The sequence below is a fragment of the Fundulus heteroclitus genome, chromosome 9 (assembly GCF_011125445.2).
Source record: "Fundulus heteroclitus isolate FHET01 chromosome 9, MU-UCD_Fhet_4.1, whole genome shotgun sequence".
Taxonomy (NCBI): domain Eukaryota; kingdom Metazoa; phylum Chordata; class Actinopteri; order Cyprinodontiformes; family Fundulidae; genus Fundulus; species Fundulus heteroclitus.
The window spans coordinates 25,864,765-25,882,562 of NC_046369.1; the positions used below are offsets into that span (position 1 = coordinate 25,864,765).

A 17,798-nucleotide genomic window follows, 5' to 3' on the forward strand; every position below is an offset into this window, starting at 1 on the left:
GTAATGGGGTTTTATGATGCACCACACGGCTCACGTTTTGCTTTGTTTATTCTGTCTCACTAGCATTGAAAGAAAAATCGCCACCATATCGTTGGACAGCAGGGACGGACACGGCAGACTGGGTGATGGGGAACGAGGTGAGGAATGAAAACGGCTCATTTTGCCGAAACGTTTTAATCATGTCAGCTTCTTTTTTTTTTTTTGTTTGAGGGTAATCTGTCTCTGTTTCCATCTAGGAAGGAAATCTTGTAGCAGCAGCGGTAACAGCACAGGCAGCGACGCTTCCTCGTCATCCTTTTGTTCAAACAGCAAGTGGAAATCGACCTTTTCGCCCATATCGGACCCCAAGCAGCCCAACTCTGACATGAGACAGGGCGGGTCGCCATTCAGCACGGGGGGGTCGAGCCGCAGCACCGACTCGGATTCAGACTACAAGCAGCAGAACGGGAGGAAAGGGGGCGACGGGGATTCCTCCGGCTACATGACCCCCAACCCTTTCCTCAGTCAGGACTCGACCACATGGGGCGCCAGCAATGGCTGCGGCGTCCAGGGAGGGACCGGGTGCGACCAGCGGCAGGTGCTCCAGAAGCAGAAGGCTCCCCGCGACTGGGAGCTGAAGACCAGCCTGGCCAGCCAGAACCTCTTCATCGCTGCCGCCGCCAGCAGCGGAGCGGGCATCATGAACGGCAAGGTGGGAGGCAGCCCCGTGGCCGTTTCCTCCACCACCGGGTCGTCCATGGGGCCGTACCTGGGCTCCCAGTTCCCACTCGGCGGCACCTCGGTCCTCCAGTCCCTGTTCGGGGCCCAGACGGGCGTCTCCACTGTGAACGGGACCTCCAGGCTGATGAACGGACACTCTGCCCTGGGCAGCTTCTCCAGTGCCGGGTTGGCAGGGGGAGCAGCAGGAGGTGAGCGTCGCTGATCGTGCAGTAGTTTAGCGTCAAACGTGTCAGGTCTTTAGTTACTTACTCTGGGGCGGTCTTATTCAAGAATGAGAGCAAGGGAAGGAGAAAAGTGAGCGGGAAACGCCGGCTTGCTCCTGTTCTTGTCTGCTTTCTGGACGCTGCTTTGCTCCTGGAATGGACGGGCTGCTTGAATGATGCTGTTAGAAACACCCCTGGACAATGTTATGAGCTCTGTGACTAAAAGTGAAACGTAAAAACTATTGACAGATATCTATAAAAGGTCTAATCTAATCCTTTGACGTTGTCCTGGGGTGTCTGTGCTGTGTGTCAGAGTCATTTCACTAAAATCAGAGCGTTAGTGGGTAAATTTTCTGCAGCAGGCGGTGGACTGACTCTGTTTGCTTTTTGTGTGCTTGTCTCAGACTTGCTCGGCGCTTGTGCACAACCCGGCTCAGTCCTTGCTTCTTTCTTTGTCCCCCTCTCCTCGCTCTCTCCGCTGCTGTCATCTGCTCTGTCCTCCTCCTCCTCCGCCCTCCCTCCCTCCCCCCCCGCTCGCCCGTCTCTGCTGTATGATTTGCAGGTATTTTTCATCATGTGGTTCCCTCAGCGTCCTCCCATCAGTTTGGGGTGGCGCTGTCCGCCTCTGGAGGCCTCAGCTCTCTGCTCGGTCTCTCCTCCTCTTCCTCTGCCTCCTCCCAAACCCAGCAGCACCCCACTCCTCCGCCTGCCTCCACGCGCCTGACCAATGTGTCTTCAGCTCCCTCCCCCTCGCTGTCCCAGGCCCAGCACACAGGTCGCACGCAGTCAGTCCTGCACAGCCCCTCGCCTCCCGCTCTCTCCCTGCCCCCTCCGCCTCCCCTTCACAGCGTCCCGTCCTCCTCCTCCACGCACTCTGACGCCTCACGTCCGCCCCAGACGTCTCTCCATCACCAGAGGATACAGTTGTCGCTCTCACTCTCAATCACCGCCTCCTCTACCGCTTCAGCCTCCATCTCTACCACCGCCGCCGCTTCTCCCTCCCTTCCCTCTTCCTCTCTGTCCTCCTCCTCCTCGTCCTCGTCCCGTCCATTCGCAGTGCACTACTCTCCCCGGCTGCCCCTGACCCCGCTGACCGGCGGCTCAGGTGGCGGCGGGGCCGTGTGGAGGACTCAGGGCATGCACGGTCCCCACGTCACCTCCCACATCCCCAGCTCCCGACCTAGATAGCAGTTTGGGCCGAGGGGCAGTGGGGAGGAGGGGATGAAGAGGGGAAGGGCGGAGGGCAGTCAGAGGGTGGATAGAGACAGATAGGGAGAGAGAGACAGGATACCTGTTTTCCCTGTTTTCCTACAAGCTGTTGTTCTGAATGAACAAGGTAAGACTAACAAAACAAAAGCCTTAGGTTCATGTTGTTGTTTTTTTTACTAGTGGCAGAGTTTTACATGACAAAAGTATTTATAACCCTTGATGTTTTCCACATTTTCTCAGTTTACGTCAACAGAAATCGATGTATCTTATATTTTATGTGATGGGCCAAAACAAAGTCACTCATATTTAAAGGTATACTATGCAACCGGGGTTGATTTTCCAGAGAGGCTCCTCCCAGAGGGCGAAAGTAAAAGTGCACTGTCGTAAAGATGCTCAGCTGTTCTGGTTTCTCCGTCAAGCCAGGCGCTTTGGTTGTTTTGAGCTTAGCAGACAGGCGAACGCAACGAAAAGTGGAAAAAACGGCAGTACAAAAAATGACTAACACAGTGAAAGTATGAACATGCACACAGAGAGAGAGAGAGAAACCATTCTAATGTTACTTACAATCGCAACAGCAGAAACGCGAGGTCCGCGTCAGCCTTGCAGCCTTCTTTTTCTTTTAGCTCTCGCCATTCAGAAAAAGCTTGCCCGATGTTCACCCGTGTACGACTCCTCTCTCTGTCCAGAGCCATTTTCCTCTTTCTTGCCTGCTCCGACATGGGCTTTCGCTGTTTTCTTGCTGGTTCCGCCATGATAACTGCACAAATCTAGCTACTAGCATTCCTTTCACTGGGGGCGTGTAGCAGTTCTCGCCATAAAGCAAGACCGACTCTCGCGATGCACCAGACTTCTGAGCCTGTGGGTGCGGGCCGAGGGCTCCTGCAATAGCGTACCGCGCACGTGACGTCACCGACTCAAGAGCAACGCCCCTTTTGCCGCTTAGGTAGGACATACAGGTAGAGAACGCCCGTAGCAACCAGCTATTAGACGCGCAACAGAAACAGCGATATGACCGACTTTACAGCCGTTAAACTTTCGCCAGACGATGTTCCAGGTGCACGTATTACTGGTCGTACTGTCGAAGAACACACCAACCTTCAACTCAAACGATGGCTTGAGTGTCGAGGGCTTAAAAAAAAACCTGAAAACGGGCCGAGTTGATCGAACGGTAAGCTTTGTTGTTTTTTTTTCCTGCGCGGCGGTCATGGTGTCGTCGGCCGTTTTTTTTGTTTGTAATCACCGTCCAGGGATCGGTATATGTTTAATGTTTGTCTTATTTGAAATGTTTTTGAGTAAGCTATCCTGGTAGCAGGCTATCATGTTAGCGCCTGCTACCATGATAGCCTATATGCTGTCATGGTAGCAGGCGCTACTTTATTAACATGTTGGCCACCAAAATACTCTTACCTGTTCACTACTTGATGTCGCTGGAATTGGGTCAGGATGTTCTTCGGTTGGGCCCTTTCCTCTGATAAAATGCTTGCTACATATGTAGGTGAATTTGGTAACTTTTTCCGGGTTGAACTGTTGTGTAGGCCGACCGCACCGGTGTACCAAGCGTACACATTTCTCCTTGGCAGTCTTGAAGAAAACATCCTTCATATGTGGCCGATCAGCGTAACTCGAGTCGCTGTTGCACGTTCCATAGCAACAATGTTTAAAAACCATGGTCTTAGACTTGGAAAAAGCAGTCGTTTTAACGAGGAAAACCTAGGCTAACGCACGTCTCTTTTACAGCGAAACAGCGGCGGACTATTCAAGCTTGCCCTACTGCGTACCACGTGATGTGACGTCATCGTGACGTTACGTTTCTAAAAATAGCTCGATCGCGGTACGCCATCACAAGTACGATATTTCCCCCACAGACCACCAGGGCGGCCGAGAAAACCTTTGTTCGACCTGAAATTAATCATTTAATCATCCAAAACGGTATGGAACATATTAATTAACTGAAAAATGTTGCATAGTATGCCTTTAAAGTGTGGGGGGAAAAAGATGCATTTATCAAGACCATTTTTTCACCAAAAAACTGCAAAAGTCTGTATTAAAGTGTGTTTGTAACGTGACAAAATGGGAGGGGAGGTGAAAGGGTGCAAAAACTTTTCCAAAGCGTTTGCTGGTTTCCCTGGTGGGGGTTTTGTGGACTGAGCGACTGACTGACCGGTTTCCTGTCTTGTCACTGTTTCAGGTAACTGATGAGAACTACCTCAACACCAAATAAACTATGCAAATGTCCAGATGTGGACCAAGGCACACTCCTCAGTCACTGGTGCTTCGAGACCGTCTGCACTACCCAACCGCCTCCAAGACCGGCTTCTCACGGGGAAAATCTGGGACATGCGCTCACACTAAGGACCCCTGTGGTCTCCCGCAGCAGAACCTGTAGTTTCAAGGTCAATGTTTTGTTGTCAGTATGAAAAATGTAAAAGATCTGGAAGTCAGCCCTGAGAGAGAGAGAAATCATTTTATCAGTTTCATCTCAGATATGATTGTGGATCATTTGCTTGTTATGGGAACAAGGAAGGGATAAAAAAAACATCAAATTACATCCTGAAGCACACATCATGTGAGCCGGATCTGGTGCCGCTTTCCTTCCAAAGCTTCACTTCATATGTGTGTGTTTATACTCAGACATGCACAACACAGAGGCAGTTTACTGAACGGGGCTCAGATATATCACGCAGCTCTGCCTCGCAGCATGCATGTTCACCCTTCCCTGTTTTCCTCCCTCTGACGTTGAGCTCGTGTTGCATCTTTTTAAAAGAGCGCGAAACAACACGAGGATGCACTGTGTGTCAGGATGATGCAGATGTCTCAGCAGGTTGATCGACTCCCCGTTATGGTTGTTTTGAAAACCAAAAAAAAAGATCATTTTGACTTCCTCATGCGTTGATTATGAATTACACTTCAGTTGGAATGAATTAGACCATTGAAATGAGGTATTATTGACATTTTTTACAGTTCAGTTCTCCTAATCATACAGCTAATGTTTGACAAACATGGAAAACACCTGGAAACGTTAAAACGATCTTCCAATTTTAGTCAATTCCTTTTTTTTAAGAAAATTGGTTCTCATTATTAGCCAAGTTTGAATTTCATTAGCTGAGATGAAATGAGATGAAATGAGATGAAATTCCCCCGTCTGAAATGGTGCTGTGTGTTGACGTAGCTGCTCTCTAGCGGCGGGCTAAAGCTGTAGAGTTTAGTTGAGGTTTAGGGAGTAGCTTCAAAGCAGGTGAGAACTAGACAATTCAACTAGTTTCTCTATTTATTAACATTTCTGTTCCTAAGTCAGTTTGATAAGTCACACTACTACTTGGAATAATTTCTGCAGCCGAGGTTTTAAACCGGTCGTAAGCTCAATTCTGCCCTATTTCTAGTTGCTGCACGTAGTGAATCCAGCCACGCACACATACCCAAGGCAAACAGAGGCCTCACACACTGGGCAAAGCAAACTAAAATTCACAGGAAACACAAGAAACTACTGGACTCCCTTCACACCTTTATGTTTGCTCGTTAACAATGTCATTTTTTTTGTTTTGTTCTGTTTTTGTTTGTAAACAATGTATGTACTGTGAATGTGATTCATTCTCCGACTGTACAGTTGTGGATAATTTAGAAGATTATTATTTATGCTGACCGTCTCTCCTCTTTCCCTCGGTGTTTGTTTTTCACTTTGAATTGCGTTGACAAAGTAGAATGCAATAGTGTGTGTGTGTGTTGTGTGTACTTGACTCACAGTCTGAAAACAATGGTGCTACGTTTGGACTGTGCCTGATCTTATTTATTGTAAATTGAAATCAGAAAAGAAAAAAAAACAAACAAAACAATTTGAATACTTGGTGCTCTACACAGGAACATTCGTCGGGCCGATTTTTTTTTTTTTCTGACGTTTCTTTTCTCGTATTTAAAATGCTGTCGTCTCAGATTTTAGCCTAGTGTACAGCAGTAGATGACGCCGCTCTAGTAGCTGCCTCGGGTTTTTTTTTTTTGAGTAAATAGGTGTTGATGTTTCTCCTAGTAAGGACGTTTTTTCCACACATAGACTGCGTTTTTCTCTCAGAAGTGAGCTTCTTATCTCTCAGTGAATAAGACACACTGTTTTTATATTTCTTTTTTGTTGTTGTCAACCATCAAAGTTTTTTATAAAGTATGTATCTATTTACAATACATCTATATAAGTAAATAAATATATATGTATATAGTTAAATATATATATATATATATACATATATAAATAAATAAATAGTGATGAGGGATGTTTGGTGCTCCTATTCTGACCCTTATTTTCAGCCTGTTTTTTTTTAAACAGGAGGCTTGAACCAAGCTGAGCAAAGCATTACCACCTCGGGACCTTAACACGGCAGCACAGCACCGCCTGAATCTGTGTGACGTTAACGAAGCTATAGATACTCCCAGTCGTGTGTTTTCATACCTGAACACACACACACCGGTGCTGTAGCACTAGAACTGTTACCACTTTTCATCAGGTGTTTTCAACTCTTCTTTGTTTCTCTTTTTGTTTTGAACCCAGATTCAGCAAAAGATGAAACATTTTTTTTTTTTTAAATGGTGCTTCATGTTTTCAATGCAACGTCGGTTCGGTTTTTACAACTAGGTCTTAACTTGGTGCATAAAACGCCGCGTCGGCGTCTCCCTCTCTCTCTCTCTCTCTCTCTACCCTCCACACACTCGTCTCGCGATATCTTCCTGACGCTTTTGTCAAGTGATCGTGTTGTGTAACCGCTCCTACCAGTGCATATCTAAAGGGAGGATGAGAGTAATATTGAAAGCTTTATAGTCCAGCCTCCTTACCTGTCCACCTTCCCCGTGTTTAACAAGCGTTCTCCTCACCTGTGAGTGTTTTAAACCAAGAGAGGAAAGTCGTTTTCAGACGTAGTTAGATACTAGTCCATTTGTTACCAGCACTGAGAGGTATTTTGTAATTATTGTTGATGCTGTTTTTGGATTTTATTTTATTTTTTTTTTTCCCCCCTCCCTATTCTTGGTGTTTGATACAACTGCGGTTCCATGTAATGCTTTTTATGGTGTAAGCAGATTCCTGTCAGGTTTTATTACTACTAATCAGACGGACAGCACGGCGCTCTCCCTCCCTTAACGGAGAAGGAGCTGCAGCTTTTGATAGATGCTAACCCTTCTCCCGCTGCGCTGCAGGGTCTCATGGGTCAGACATGTTCAGTCCGAGCTCACTCGGTGGCTTTTCTGACGCTCCGGTCCGACTCGTGGAGCTTTTCTCTCGGAGGCGATTTGACGCATGCGCCACTAAGAAACGCTTGTGCTATAAAAGGTTAGATGTGCTCGTTATCGCTTTCAATCAATTTTGTAGTTACTAAATGTTTTTTGTTTTGCTTTAGGGGGTTGTCATTTGAAATTAAAGCCTTTTAGCAATACTCCCGGTACGTCTGGAAGATCTGCGAGTTTTTGCGCTCAAGGCCATTTACTTTAAATCCTGCCAAAGGTCTTAACTCAGGAACCTTCCAACAGTTTTCTATCAACTCGTGTTTTATAAAAAAAAAAAAAAAAAGTGGCATGGCGGAGTCCCTCTAGATACCGAGCTCAGGACTTAAGATAACTCAGTGAGCATGTTTTAAAGCAAAAATTCTGTCTGCGACACATCCTCAGACTGACTCCCGCCGGCGCATGCGTCGCCCCCCTCTAGCTCCACCAGTCGCCGTGATCTCAGGAAAGCCATGAAATGTGCTCCGACATCTTCCTCATCTCACAAATGCCTCTGTCTGGAGGTGTGTCACCGCGAAGGAGGGTTCAGAGTCCTCTGTCCGGGTCCCTTTGACTGTCGGGACCGGCAGCGGTGGACGGCTACAGCCTAAGCGGCGCGTGTGTGTGTGCGCGCGCGCGCGCGGTGACCTGTGATCGGTGAAGCCAGGGGCGAGTTCGAGGTGCAATAATGGCAAACCTACTTTCCAAAAGGCCCTGGGGTTTTCCTGAAACAATTGTTACTGTTTGATGTTGGTGCTTCTATCCTATGATGTTAAACAAATGGAATTAGTGTTTTTTTTTCTTCCTGCCTTTTATGTTTATGAATAAAAAAATGTTTCCTATGATTGACATATTTTGGTGTTCAGTGTATTTAATCTTGGGTATGATATTTGTTGGGAGAGACTCGTTCATGTTTTAGTATCGGCTTAAGTTTGGACTCATCTTTGTCATTCAATGCCCTTTCCTTCTTTTTATGACCTATATTGCAGATACACAGTGGAGACATGAAAACTATGACAGAAAAGTAGTGGATAGAATTATGTATCGGAGACAAAACTGAAAAAACTCAAAACATCTTGTATATTATAGCCTTTTCTTTGTTTTGATTACTGCTTTGGTCACTTGGCTTTCTCTCAATGTGTTTCATGAGGTTAAGTCACCTGAGATGGTTTTCTAACCGTCTAGGAGTTTGCAGAGGTAGTATTAAAGGCAAACCGTTGAATGATAAGTTTCAAACATTTGACTGGTAATTTAAGTACCTAAGTAGGGTTTCTGCTAGCTTTGAGGCTATTTAACACCATTATTTAAATCCAAGACCTGCACAAAGAACATTAAGTATTAATAAATTATTTAACCTTATAATGTAAACTAGTCAATTATAACTGTCAATTTAAGTTTGATGGTTTTGGCTGGTTTCACACACAGGTTTCCCAGCTTCAACACCCAAATGTGGGAAAATGTCAAATCCAAGATGCAACTATATTAAATTAAGGTTTTCAAAACAAAATTCCAAAAAGCGTGAGGTGCTTTTGTATCCAGCCTCCCTTAACCCTAAATAACTGTGACCAGTTGCCCTCAGATGTCCCCTGATTAGTAAATCTGTTTGGTCAAATCACAGAACAGACAGGTCGGGGACAAAGTCGTGGAAAAGTTTGAAGGAAACAAATGTCTCAAGCTTTGGGACATTCCGGAGCGTTGTCCCATTTATCATTTACAGATGAAACAATATTGCACAACTGCAAAGCTACCAGAACAAGCTCATCCAACTACACTGACAGGCAGGAGGAGCTGCAGAGATCCTGAGACTACCAGAGATCCCTAGCTTGGGTGGAAAATCTGCTGATAGGACAGCTACTGTAGGTGCAATTCAGATTTATTTATACAGTGCCCAATTCACAACACGTCATCTCAAGGCACTTTACAAAGTCAAATTCAATCAAATCATACAGATTGGTCAAAACATTTCCTATCCAAGGAAACCCAGATTGCATCAAGTTTTAATAAGCAGCATTCACTCCTGGAGAAGCATAGAGCTACAGGGAGAGTCGTCTACATTGTCCACGGCTTTGCAGCAATCCCTCATACTGAGCAAGCATGAAGCAACAGTGGAGAGAAAAACTCCCCTTTAACAGGGAGGAAAATCTCCAGGAGAACCAGGCTTAGTATGAACGGTCATCTGCCACAGAGACAGCAGATATACAAAAAAGCACACATTGATCTAGGAATCCTTTCTATGCTTATGGTAATAGCGGATAATCTGCGATTCTGCCCCCCTAGATGATGTCACAGCCAGACCAGGTGTACCTACTGTAAAGAGAAAAAAAGACAGAGAACAAAACGTTAAAAGTTGCAGATAACAACAAACAATGCAAAATTGGGGAACAGTAGGAGAACTCAGCAGTGAGAAAAATAGACCCTGATGTCCTGACTATAGCAATAGCTCAGGATGCTGTCACCAGAATAAATCTGGTGGCAAAAGGAAATCACAAGAAGCCATGTTTGTCAAAAGCCTTGTAGGGAATGTAGAAAATGGACGGCTCTCATGCAAAACGCTACATGTGGAGGAATTCACCCTGAACCCACCATGAACCTAATGGCAGCACTGTGCTGTGGGGATGGTATTCTCCAGCAGGGAGAGAGAAGCTGCTTAGAGGTGATGGCAAGATGGATGAAAACCTGCCAAAGACTTGAGGACGGTCTTGCAGTGGGACAATGGCCTGAAACATGCAGTCTGAGTTAATGTCCACGCCTGGATCAAATTCTGACTCTGTGACAAAGATTGAAAACCGACGTTCGGTTCAAACACAGAGTTTGATCTATTTTGCAAAGGGGAATGGGCAAAACCTTTAGTCTCTAGATGAAAGGTGGTTGTGCAAATTTCACTCACTGGGGCTGAATAAAGATGCACACCACACTTTTCAGTTTATGGAAAAAAAGCAAATAACTCGTACATAACCCATGTATCATTTTGCTTCCACTTCATAACAATTCTCCACCGTCAGATAAAGTCCCACGCAGATACATTAAACGTTGCTCTGAGAAAATGAAGCATTCTCTCCCACCACTCGGTGGTGAAAGAGCTGCGATGCGATGAATGAGCCGTGGCTTTATCTCCTGGGATTCAGAAGTGGTGAACCGCTCCGAGACCTTGACTGTCTGCACAACAAGGCTGCACCTGTGAGAACCTGAAGGGAGTAACATCTTTATGAGGAATCTGTTTCCTCTGTCTGCTGCAGTTTAAGAGACCCCCATAACCTGAATGGCAGTGTCACGGTCAGCTTTTACAGCACATTTATCCAAATGATGCATAATTGTTTTTAATTCACTTTTTTTCCCCCCTGGATCTTCTACAGGAAAAGCAAATTCCTTGTTAATAAAAGTGAATATTGTAATCACAACTCTTAAAACTACCAAGTGAAAACTTTCATCCACTATTATTGAATCTTAATTTTTTATTACTGTTGTTTGATCGAGTCACAAACTCTATAAAATTCATCTAAGCTTTGTTGTGTTTAAAATGTACTGTTGTCTGATAAACACTGAGGACGGTAGACTAGCTTTTGAAGCTGTAGTGCTCACTCGGCGGTAATAAATGCGAAAACAACTCCTAATGTTCCATTAAGTCTGTGTTTCAGATTAAATCCTCCCTTTATGCTTGTTTTCACTCTGATTTGTCAAAGTTAAGGAGGTTCAACAAGCCAGCCAACCTGTCCTTTCCCTTTCAGCGCAGTAAACATTTCAGATCATCAAGGACAGATCTTTTTTTTTTTTTTTTTCTGTAATTATCATGTTGGTGCAAAGCCCCTCTGTTAGTGTAGAAGGAAAGGTGGGAGGAGTTGACTCCCATCCGCCGGAGCTTGACCAGAACCAAACAAGCGACAGAGAGACGTTTGACCACACAGGTGTTCCTAGCTACGGTGGAAGATGTTGACGTTGGTCCTGTTCTGGAGCAGCCTTGGACCTGCAGGCACAGGTTAGACTGTAATGGTAGAGCTTGCGTTGTTGTTCTGATTATTATTTGCATTTATGTGTGGCTGCTGTGCGGCTCCTCTGATTGATGCGCCCCTGTAATTCAGCCGCCACGGTGCTGCAGAACGCGCCCTGCTTTGTGGACGACTTGGCTGTGGCGCTGCACGATGCCACGGGGGAAGATGGTCAACTCGTGAACAGCAGCACGGCTTTGTTTGGACTCTGCACGGAGTCTGATAATTCATCCCAGTCCGCCCTGACAGAGCTCAGTGCAGGAATCCGGAGGAACAACAGAGCAGGCGTGGAGGTTTTGCATCCTACTGCAGGTATTGCTGCTTACAATCTGGGATTTTAACCATTTCTAGCTTCTTTTTTTTTTTTTATTATATTCTTCAAGCATGATGTCTTTTCTCTCTTAGTGCTCGTATCAGAAAAAGATGATCAGGAGGCTGTCATGGTAACCTTTGACCTCCCTCAGTCCCCATTATTCAAGCTAAAACCAGTGCTGGTCTTGGCGTTCGAAAAGGCCCTCACAGATGAAGAGCTGGACGTCACTTTCTCCAGTCTGTCTCTTCAGCCAAACACACAGGTACAGAAAAAAACTAACTTATTCTGTTGTAAAAAGATGCTATACTAGTTTGCACATCATGAATAGCATCAATACAGAGGCAGATCCCAGAGGATTTGGGGCATGAAGCATAATTTGATGAGGCTTCTCCTCCTGTTGAACAGATCACCCACAACGGCACCTCGAACAACTCCAGTTTTAATTTTGTATAAGCTGTTCAATTAACCCACGGTTCACCGGGAAGCCAACAGTTACAGTGACTTAGGTACACGGTACATTTATCTAGACCAAGGGTGTCAAACTCATTTCTATATGGGGCCACTTTGGCGTCATGAAGTCATTAAAAGGGCCGGTTGCATGCGTAGAGACGATAATTTTCATTTCATAATTTCATTCTAGTTCACATAGTAGTATAAAAAATGCACAGTAACATAAAAGTAACACCCTTAGGCACCATTTATATAGTTTATCTGCAAAAAATAGTTGATATTGAGTGAGTTAGACTTACAGGAGGCACAGTTTTAGCCACTTTATACACTTTAAAAGGATATATACCTCTACTTTATGACATGATATGCCTTTTTTTTTGGCTCTTGAGGGTCGGGTAATTTTTCTTGATGGGCCGGATTCGGCCCGCGGGCCTTGAGTTTGACACCTGTGATCTATTCTAGACCATCGTGATATATAATAAAACGACAGCATTAAAAAACAGAGGCCGGATGTTTTTGTCTGCAGTGCTAGTTTAAAGTCAGGCCAGTCGTGTCCGGTGTGCAGCGTTTCAATGCCGTCTTTGTAAACCATTTAAACTGCTTTTCCTTATAAGCAAACCGAAAAAGTGACTTTTTATGTTAACTAGTTTGCAGAAATGTTCCTCCTGCAGAGACGCATCAGAAAACCGATTCGAGGGCAACATTAAATTCTCTAATTACTATTAGATTAATATTTTCCTCAGCACAGCGTGTATGCTTGTCGGTTTAATTAAGAAAACAAATTCTGTTTAGGTTGTTATTCACGAGCCTTGAAAGCGAGCAGAGCAGCAGCTTTGCTTGGTTATTCCTCAGGCCGGCAGTGATTTATGCCGTTGTTTGCTGAATTCATTGCCCCTGTCTGCCTCAAAGTTGCGGGTTTCGCTGTGTCGTGACCACGAGTTTTGTTTCCCAGTCTGCCTGCGCTTCAGAGGGAACGCTGTACATACTGCTGACAGGAAAACCATCAGAAGGAAACGCTGATCAGAGATGGGAGATTTCTGTCCAGGCAAAATCCCCAAACACGAGTAAGATCTGTTATTCCTCTTTACTCTCTGTGTCGCGTGTCGTGTCCGACCTCTGCGTGTTTCCTGTCATGCAGAGCAAAACCTGAAAGACGTCCTCATTGGTGGGAAATCAGGAAGCGACGTCCGCATGACTCCACTTCTGCTTTTCTCTGTAGAAACAGGAACCAATGGCAGGTTGGTTTGAGTTTCACATTATTATTATTTTTTTTTTAATGATGATGTTCTGAGTGATCAGTTCTCAGTGATCTCTCTGACCCAAACACATAAACAGGTCAGGTTCATCAGTGGCCTCCTTGCAGACGCCCTCCCGCTCCTTCCTCTGTGAGCTGAGGCGATTCCTGGACGCCGTCCTGCCGCAGCACCGCAGTGACACCCCTCCTTTGCGACTCGACTCCCTGCAGTCCCTCCCTCCCCTGGCTCTTGACCCGTCCACCAGCGAGACCCTGCTGGCGGGAAGCATCAACTCCTCGGCCCCCACCGTCTTTTCCTTCCCCGGCTGGAGCTCCAGCTTCCCGGCGCGTCCCGGACAGCTGGCCCTCTCCCCGGCTCTGCTGGAGGAGATGGGGCAGAGGCTGGAGAAGAACGAGCAGCAGATCAGGGAGCTGATAAGGCAGGAAGCGGTGCCCCGAAGCGCCTCAGAGAAGCTGGGGAGGCTCAGAGAGCTCAGCGGTTTTCAGGGGCAGGGCCCGGCTGCAGAAGGTGCGTGGAAGAGAAGCGCGAGCCGGGGAACCGTGTTGTCGAAGCATGCCGAAACAAACCGGTATCCTCCTTTCTGCTTCACACAGGCGAGAGCCAGTACAACGGCTTCCTGCTCCTGAAGGCCCTGCAGACGGTCACCCGTACGTACAACATACAGAGAAGGCTGAGGGCCACCAGGTCTGGCCCCTCAACCAGCGAACCCATCTGCGGGCTGGGGAGCCTCACCGTCCTGTTCGAGAGTTTCTTCCTGGTCCCCAAGGAGGGCGACATCGGCAACTGCCGCGGCTCGTGCGCCTTCCCCTTGACCAACGGCAACAACCACGCCGTCCTGGTCAACTCCTACATAGAGGCGGGCAACGTGAACGAGCGGGCGCCCTGCTGCGTGCCCGTGGCCTACGACCCCATGGAGGTGATAGACTGCGACGAAAAGAGCACCTTCCTCACCGTCAAGCCGGACATGGTGGCCAAGGAGTGCGGCTGCCGCTGAACGAGTTTCAGAGCGGCTGAGCTCCGTTCTCCAGAGGAGGGGAGAGGGTTAACTTCTTCTAGATTAACAGTGAATGCACATTGTTTCAGTAGATTTCTATAGATTTTACTTTCACATAACCTGATGCATGTTAGATTAGTTATTTTTGTCTCAATCGAAAGCATCGGTGATAAATACTTATTCTCCATGTCACATTTCCTGCACTCACAATATAATAAAATAGACACAAGCAAAGCCAGTCTACTTTTGTTGTGATTTATTCAGGAATCCGATGAAAGAAATCTTCTAATTAGCTTCTTATTCCTTTTTTTTTTCACTCTTTAGCTTTCGGTTTCAGGATCACTTTCCTGCCGATCGGCTTTTTCCTTCTCCGTATCACCCCGAGTTCTTCGGCTCCCCACCAACTCGTGACGCTGTCCCATATCGAAAACTGAGGGCAGGAAAACAGCAAAAAACATACGGTCTTAACTGCAAGACAGTTTCACAGCTGCATATAAAATATTAATATATATATAATAAAATATACTAAATGAAAATGATCTCCAGACAGGCGTGCCTCAAGAACACTGAATTACAAGCTATAGCAGAATTTCAGTTTTACTATACTGTCAGATATATGGGGGTGCGAACGGCATTCACTAATGACTCACTATGAAGTTGCCTTCCAGCCTTTTTTAATATGCATTAAAGTTTGATTAGTGCCCAGGTTTATAGGGGTGGCCAGTGGACCCCGCACCCCACTGTCTTCAAAACCTTTTCTGAGACAGCAGCACCATCATTTTCTGTTATGAACTTCAAGAGCGTTTATAGTTTTTATGAACAGACACGCCTTTTTGCTTTGTCAAAGAATCAGCTATTGAGTTATGATGTAAGTTAGCATCTTGAAATGGGTGTAACTTTGCTGTTTTATCCTATAACACACTTGTGATAAAGTTACAAAAAGTGATTATACCCTGTGAGCTTTTTCCCATTTTATAAAAATTAATAGAAACTAATAAAATATATATATTGTTTTTTAATAACAAAGCAAAATAGTGTATAATTATGGAGGGGAAGGATAATGATTTGAAAAGCTGCAAGTCTTTTGTGTGTTGGTAGCTTTGCAAATCTCAAGGCTGTAATTTTTATCCATACCTTTTTAGCAATTCTTCTTAACACAAGCTCAATCAAATTTGAAGTGTCTACAAACATTATTATTATTATTATTATTATTATTATTTGCCTCTGATTTTCAAAAAATCTAGGTTTAGAACGTGCTAATGCAGAAATATGCGTTTAGTGCTGCTGGAAGGTGACTCTCCACATCAGTCTCAAGTCTTTTAGCTGTATATTGTGTTTTGGACACGGGTCTGAACACCATGTTACACACAGGTGAGGTTTATTAACTAGCTAGGAGAGTTTTGGGTGTGGTTTGTTAGTCTGTGTAACATTCTAATCTTAAATGTCAATGTTTTAAGCTGTAAGCAGAAATTGCTCATAATTAACAAAAATAAAGGCTTAAAACATCAGTCTGTGTGTAATTAGTCTAAATAATGTGTTTCACTTAGTGAACTGAGTTACTGAAATAAATGAACTTTAAAGAAAAATAATTCTACTTTTTTTGCATATGACTGTTATACTGTATAACATAATTGTGGCTCATGTTGGCCAGTACAAGTACATTCCCCATTATTTAAAAATGATCAGCTGCACTGGAATTTAACCAGGAATGAAAGAGAGAGTCCAGATGCAGGCATGCTTTGTGAAGAATTGTGCAATAAGATGCATCAAATTAATTTGATTTTACAACTATACACAAATTTGTGTTGGTCTGTTGCAAAAAAAAAAAAAAAAACTAAACAAAAAAACAACAACAAAGCAAAGTGAAATGGGAGGCTATAACATAACAAAATGTCAACAAGCTCAACGGGTGTGAAAACTTTTCACACCCATTGGGACCGTAACATGTAAGCTGAAAGTAATTTACGGCTGAGGTGTAAACCATCAGCAGGATGAAAATAATTCACTTACAGGTGCCGGCTTTGCATAAAATGCATCTGTTGATGGATTAAACCTGAATAATGTTGTTTGGACGAGTGGAGTTAGATAAAAAGGAGCAGTCTGGAGTAGATTTTTATAACTATGTGAAAACTCCAAGTTACTACAAGAATACTTTAGCAACTTTAATGCACCTTTCAACATATTTCCTGATGAACTTTACATTAAAGTATTGGAAAAAAAACAGATCCTACCTGAGGTAGAGAACCTGTCTGGACCCAGCCAACGAAGGAACTTATACCCGTCTCCTCCACAAAATAATCCAGAGCTTCTAAAACAGACAAACAAAAAAACACCTTCAAGTCTGCTGACATGAACCGGGCACCAAGAGTTAAAGATAAGACAAAAGCTACCGTCCGTAGTGTTTAAAGTAATCCAATACAGTACCTGTTATTGTGGCAGAGCACTCACCATGAACTTCCTCTACTCCTGAGCTCACCAGCAGCACGACCAGGGCCACCACTAAACAGCGGTTCATGGTGAACCCTTTCCAAGGATTTGGAACATCATTCAAATTTTCTATGGACAGAATGCGCTCATAAGACACTGTGGAAAGATGGAAACGTGTCAAAAGGATTTGCAGCGGCGTCCCAGATGGTTGTCTATGGTGGACTTCAGTCTTACTCCTGATGTTTTCTGTGTTTGCTCCGAGCCTGGCTCCTGAACTCTGAGGATTGGGAGGAAATCTGGATCTGAAGTGGAGCTGAAGAATCTGAATAACAAAGTTCGACTTTATGTTTTCTTTTGATAAACCCTGCGCCCCGTAGTTTAACATGAACGGTCTAAATCAGCGCCTACAGACACATGGAGCTCTTGAAATGTGCTGCAGATGCTCACGGGTTTGTTATCTATCACGCAAAAAGAAAATAAACGTACCTGAGTTGCTCCTCACAAAGATGTGAGGTTGCAGGAAAGTTGTGTTTTCTGTCTTGGGTCCAGTACGGCAGCAGTGTCACACTGCGACCATGTTCCCGAGCTTCTTGATTGACAGGAACAGATGACAGCGCAGGGGAAAAAAAAGGAAAAGGACATTGATAGGGCTCACTAATTCTCACCAGCAGTTGGAGAGAGCCTGCTAGCAGCAGCAGTCGCATACAGCGCCTTGCAAAAAATATTCATACCACTTTATTTTATCATGTTATGGCCATAAACTTGCATGTTTTTCATTGGGGGTTTTACGTAATAAGCAAACAAGCAACTGCAGTTCTCAGTCTCGCCACAAACTCTCAGCTGGATTCAGGTCTGGGCTTTGACTAGGCCAGTCTTGCACATGGATATGATTTAATCTGGACCATTTCTTTGCAGCTCTAGCTGTATTAGGCTCTTACGCCTGCAGGAAGGTGAGCCTCGGTCTAAACCCTTTGGCAGCCTGTAAAATGTCTCTGTATTTTGCCT

The 17,798-nt window shown here is 45.0% G+C and overlaps 2 protein-coding genes across 5 annotated transcripts in view; both read left to right on the forward strand.

Annotated features, from left to right (window-relative positions):
- dot1l (DOT1-like histone H3K79 methyltransferase) overlaps window positions 1-8,223 on the forward strand; it is a 43,827-nt gene extending 35,604 nt beyond the window's left edge. For 3 of the 4 annotated variants that reach the window (XM_036141332.1, XM_036141331.1, XM_036141333.1), the window contains 4 exons: window positions 64-137; window positions 237-908; window positions 1,486-2,259; window positions 4,321-8,223. In XM_036141332.1, coding sequence (XP_035997225.1) covers window positions 64-137; window positions 237-908; window positions 1,486-2,111 — 1,372 coding nt within the window. In that variant the 3' untranslated portion in view covers window positions 2,112-2,259; window positions 4,321-8,223. The remainder of the gene's footprint in view (window positions 1-63; window positions 138-236; window positions 909-1,485; window positions 2,260-4,320) is intronic. The other variant, XM_036141334.1, reaches the window with a different exon arrangement.
- A 2,925-nt stretch (window positions 8,224-11,148) lies between these two features.
- Window positions 11,149-14,655, forward strand: amh (anti-Mullerian hormone). The gene is made up of 7 exons (XM_036141335.1): window positions 11,149-11,343; window positions 11,447-11,665; window positions 11,759-11,928; window positions 13,069-13,180; window positions 13,255-13,354; window positions 13,452-13,879; window positions 13,966-14,655. Exons 1-7 carry the CDS (start codon window positions 11,295-11,297, stop codon window positions 14,364-14,366), a joined length of 1,479 nt encoding a protein of 492 aa, XP_035997228.1. The 5' UTR covers window positions 11,149-11,294; the 3' UTR covers window positions 14,367-14,655.
- The last annotated feature ends 3,143 nt before the right edge of the window (window positions 14,656-17,798 follow it).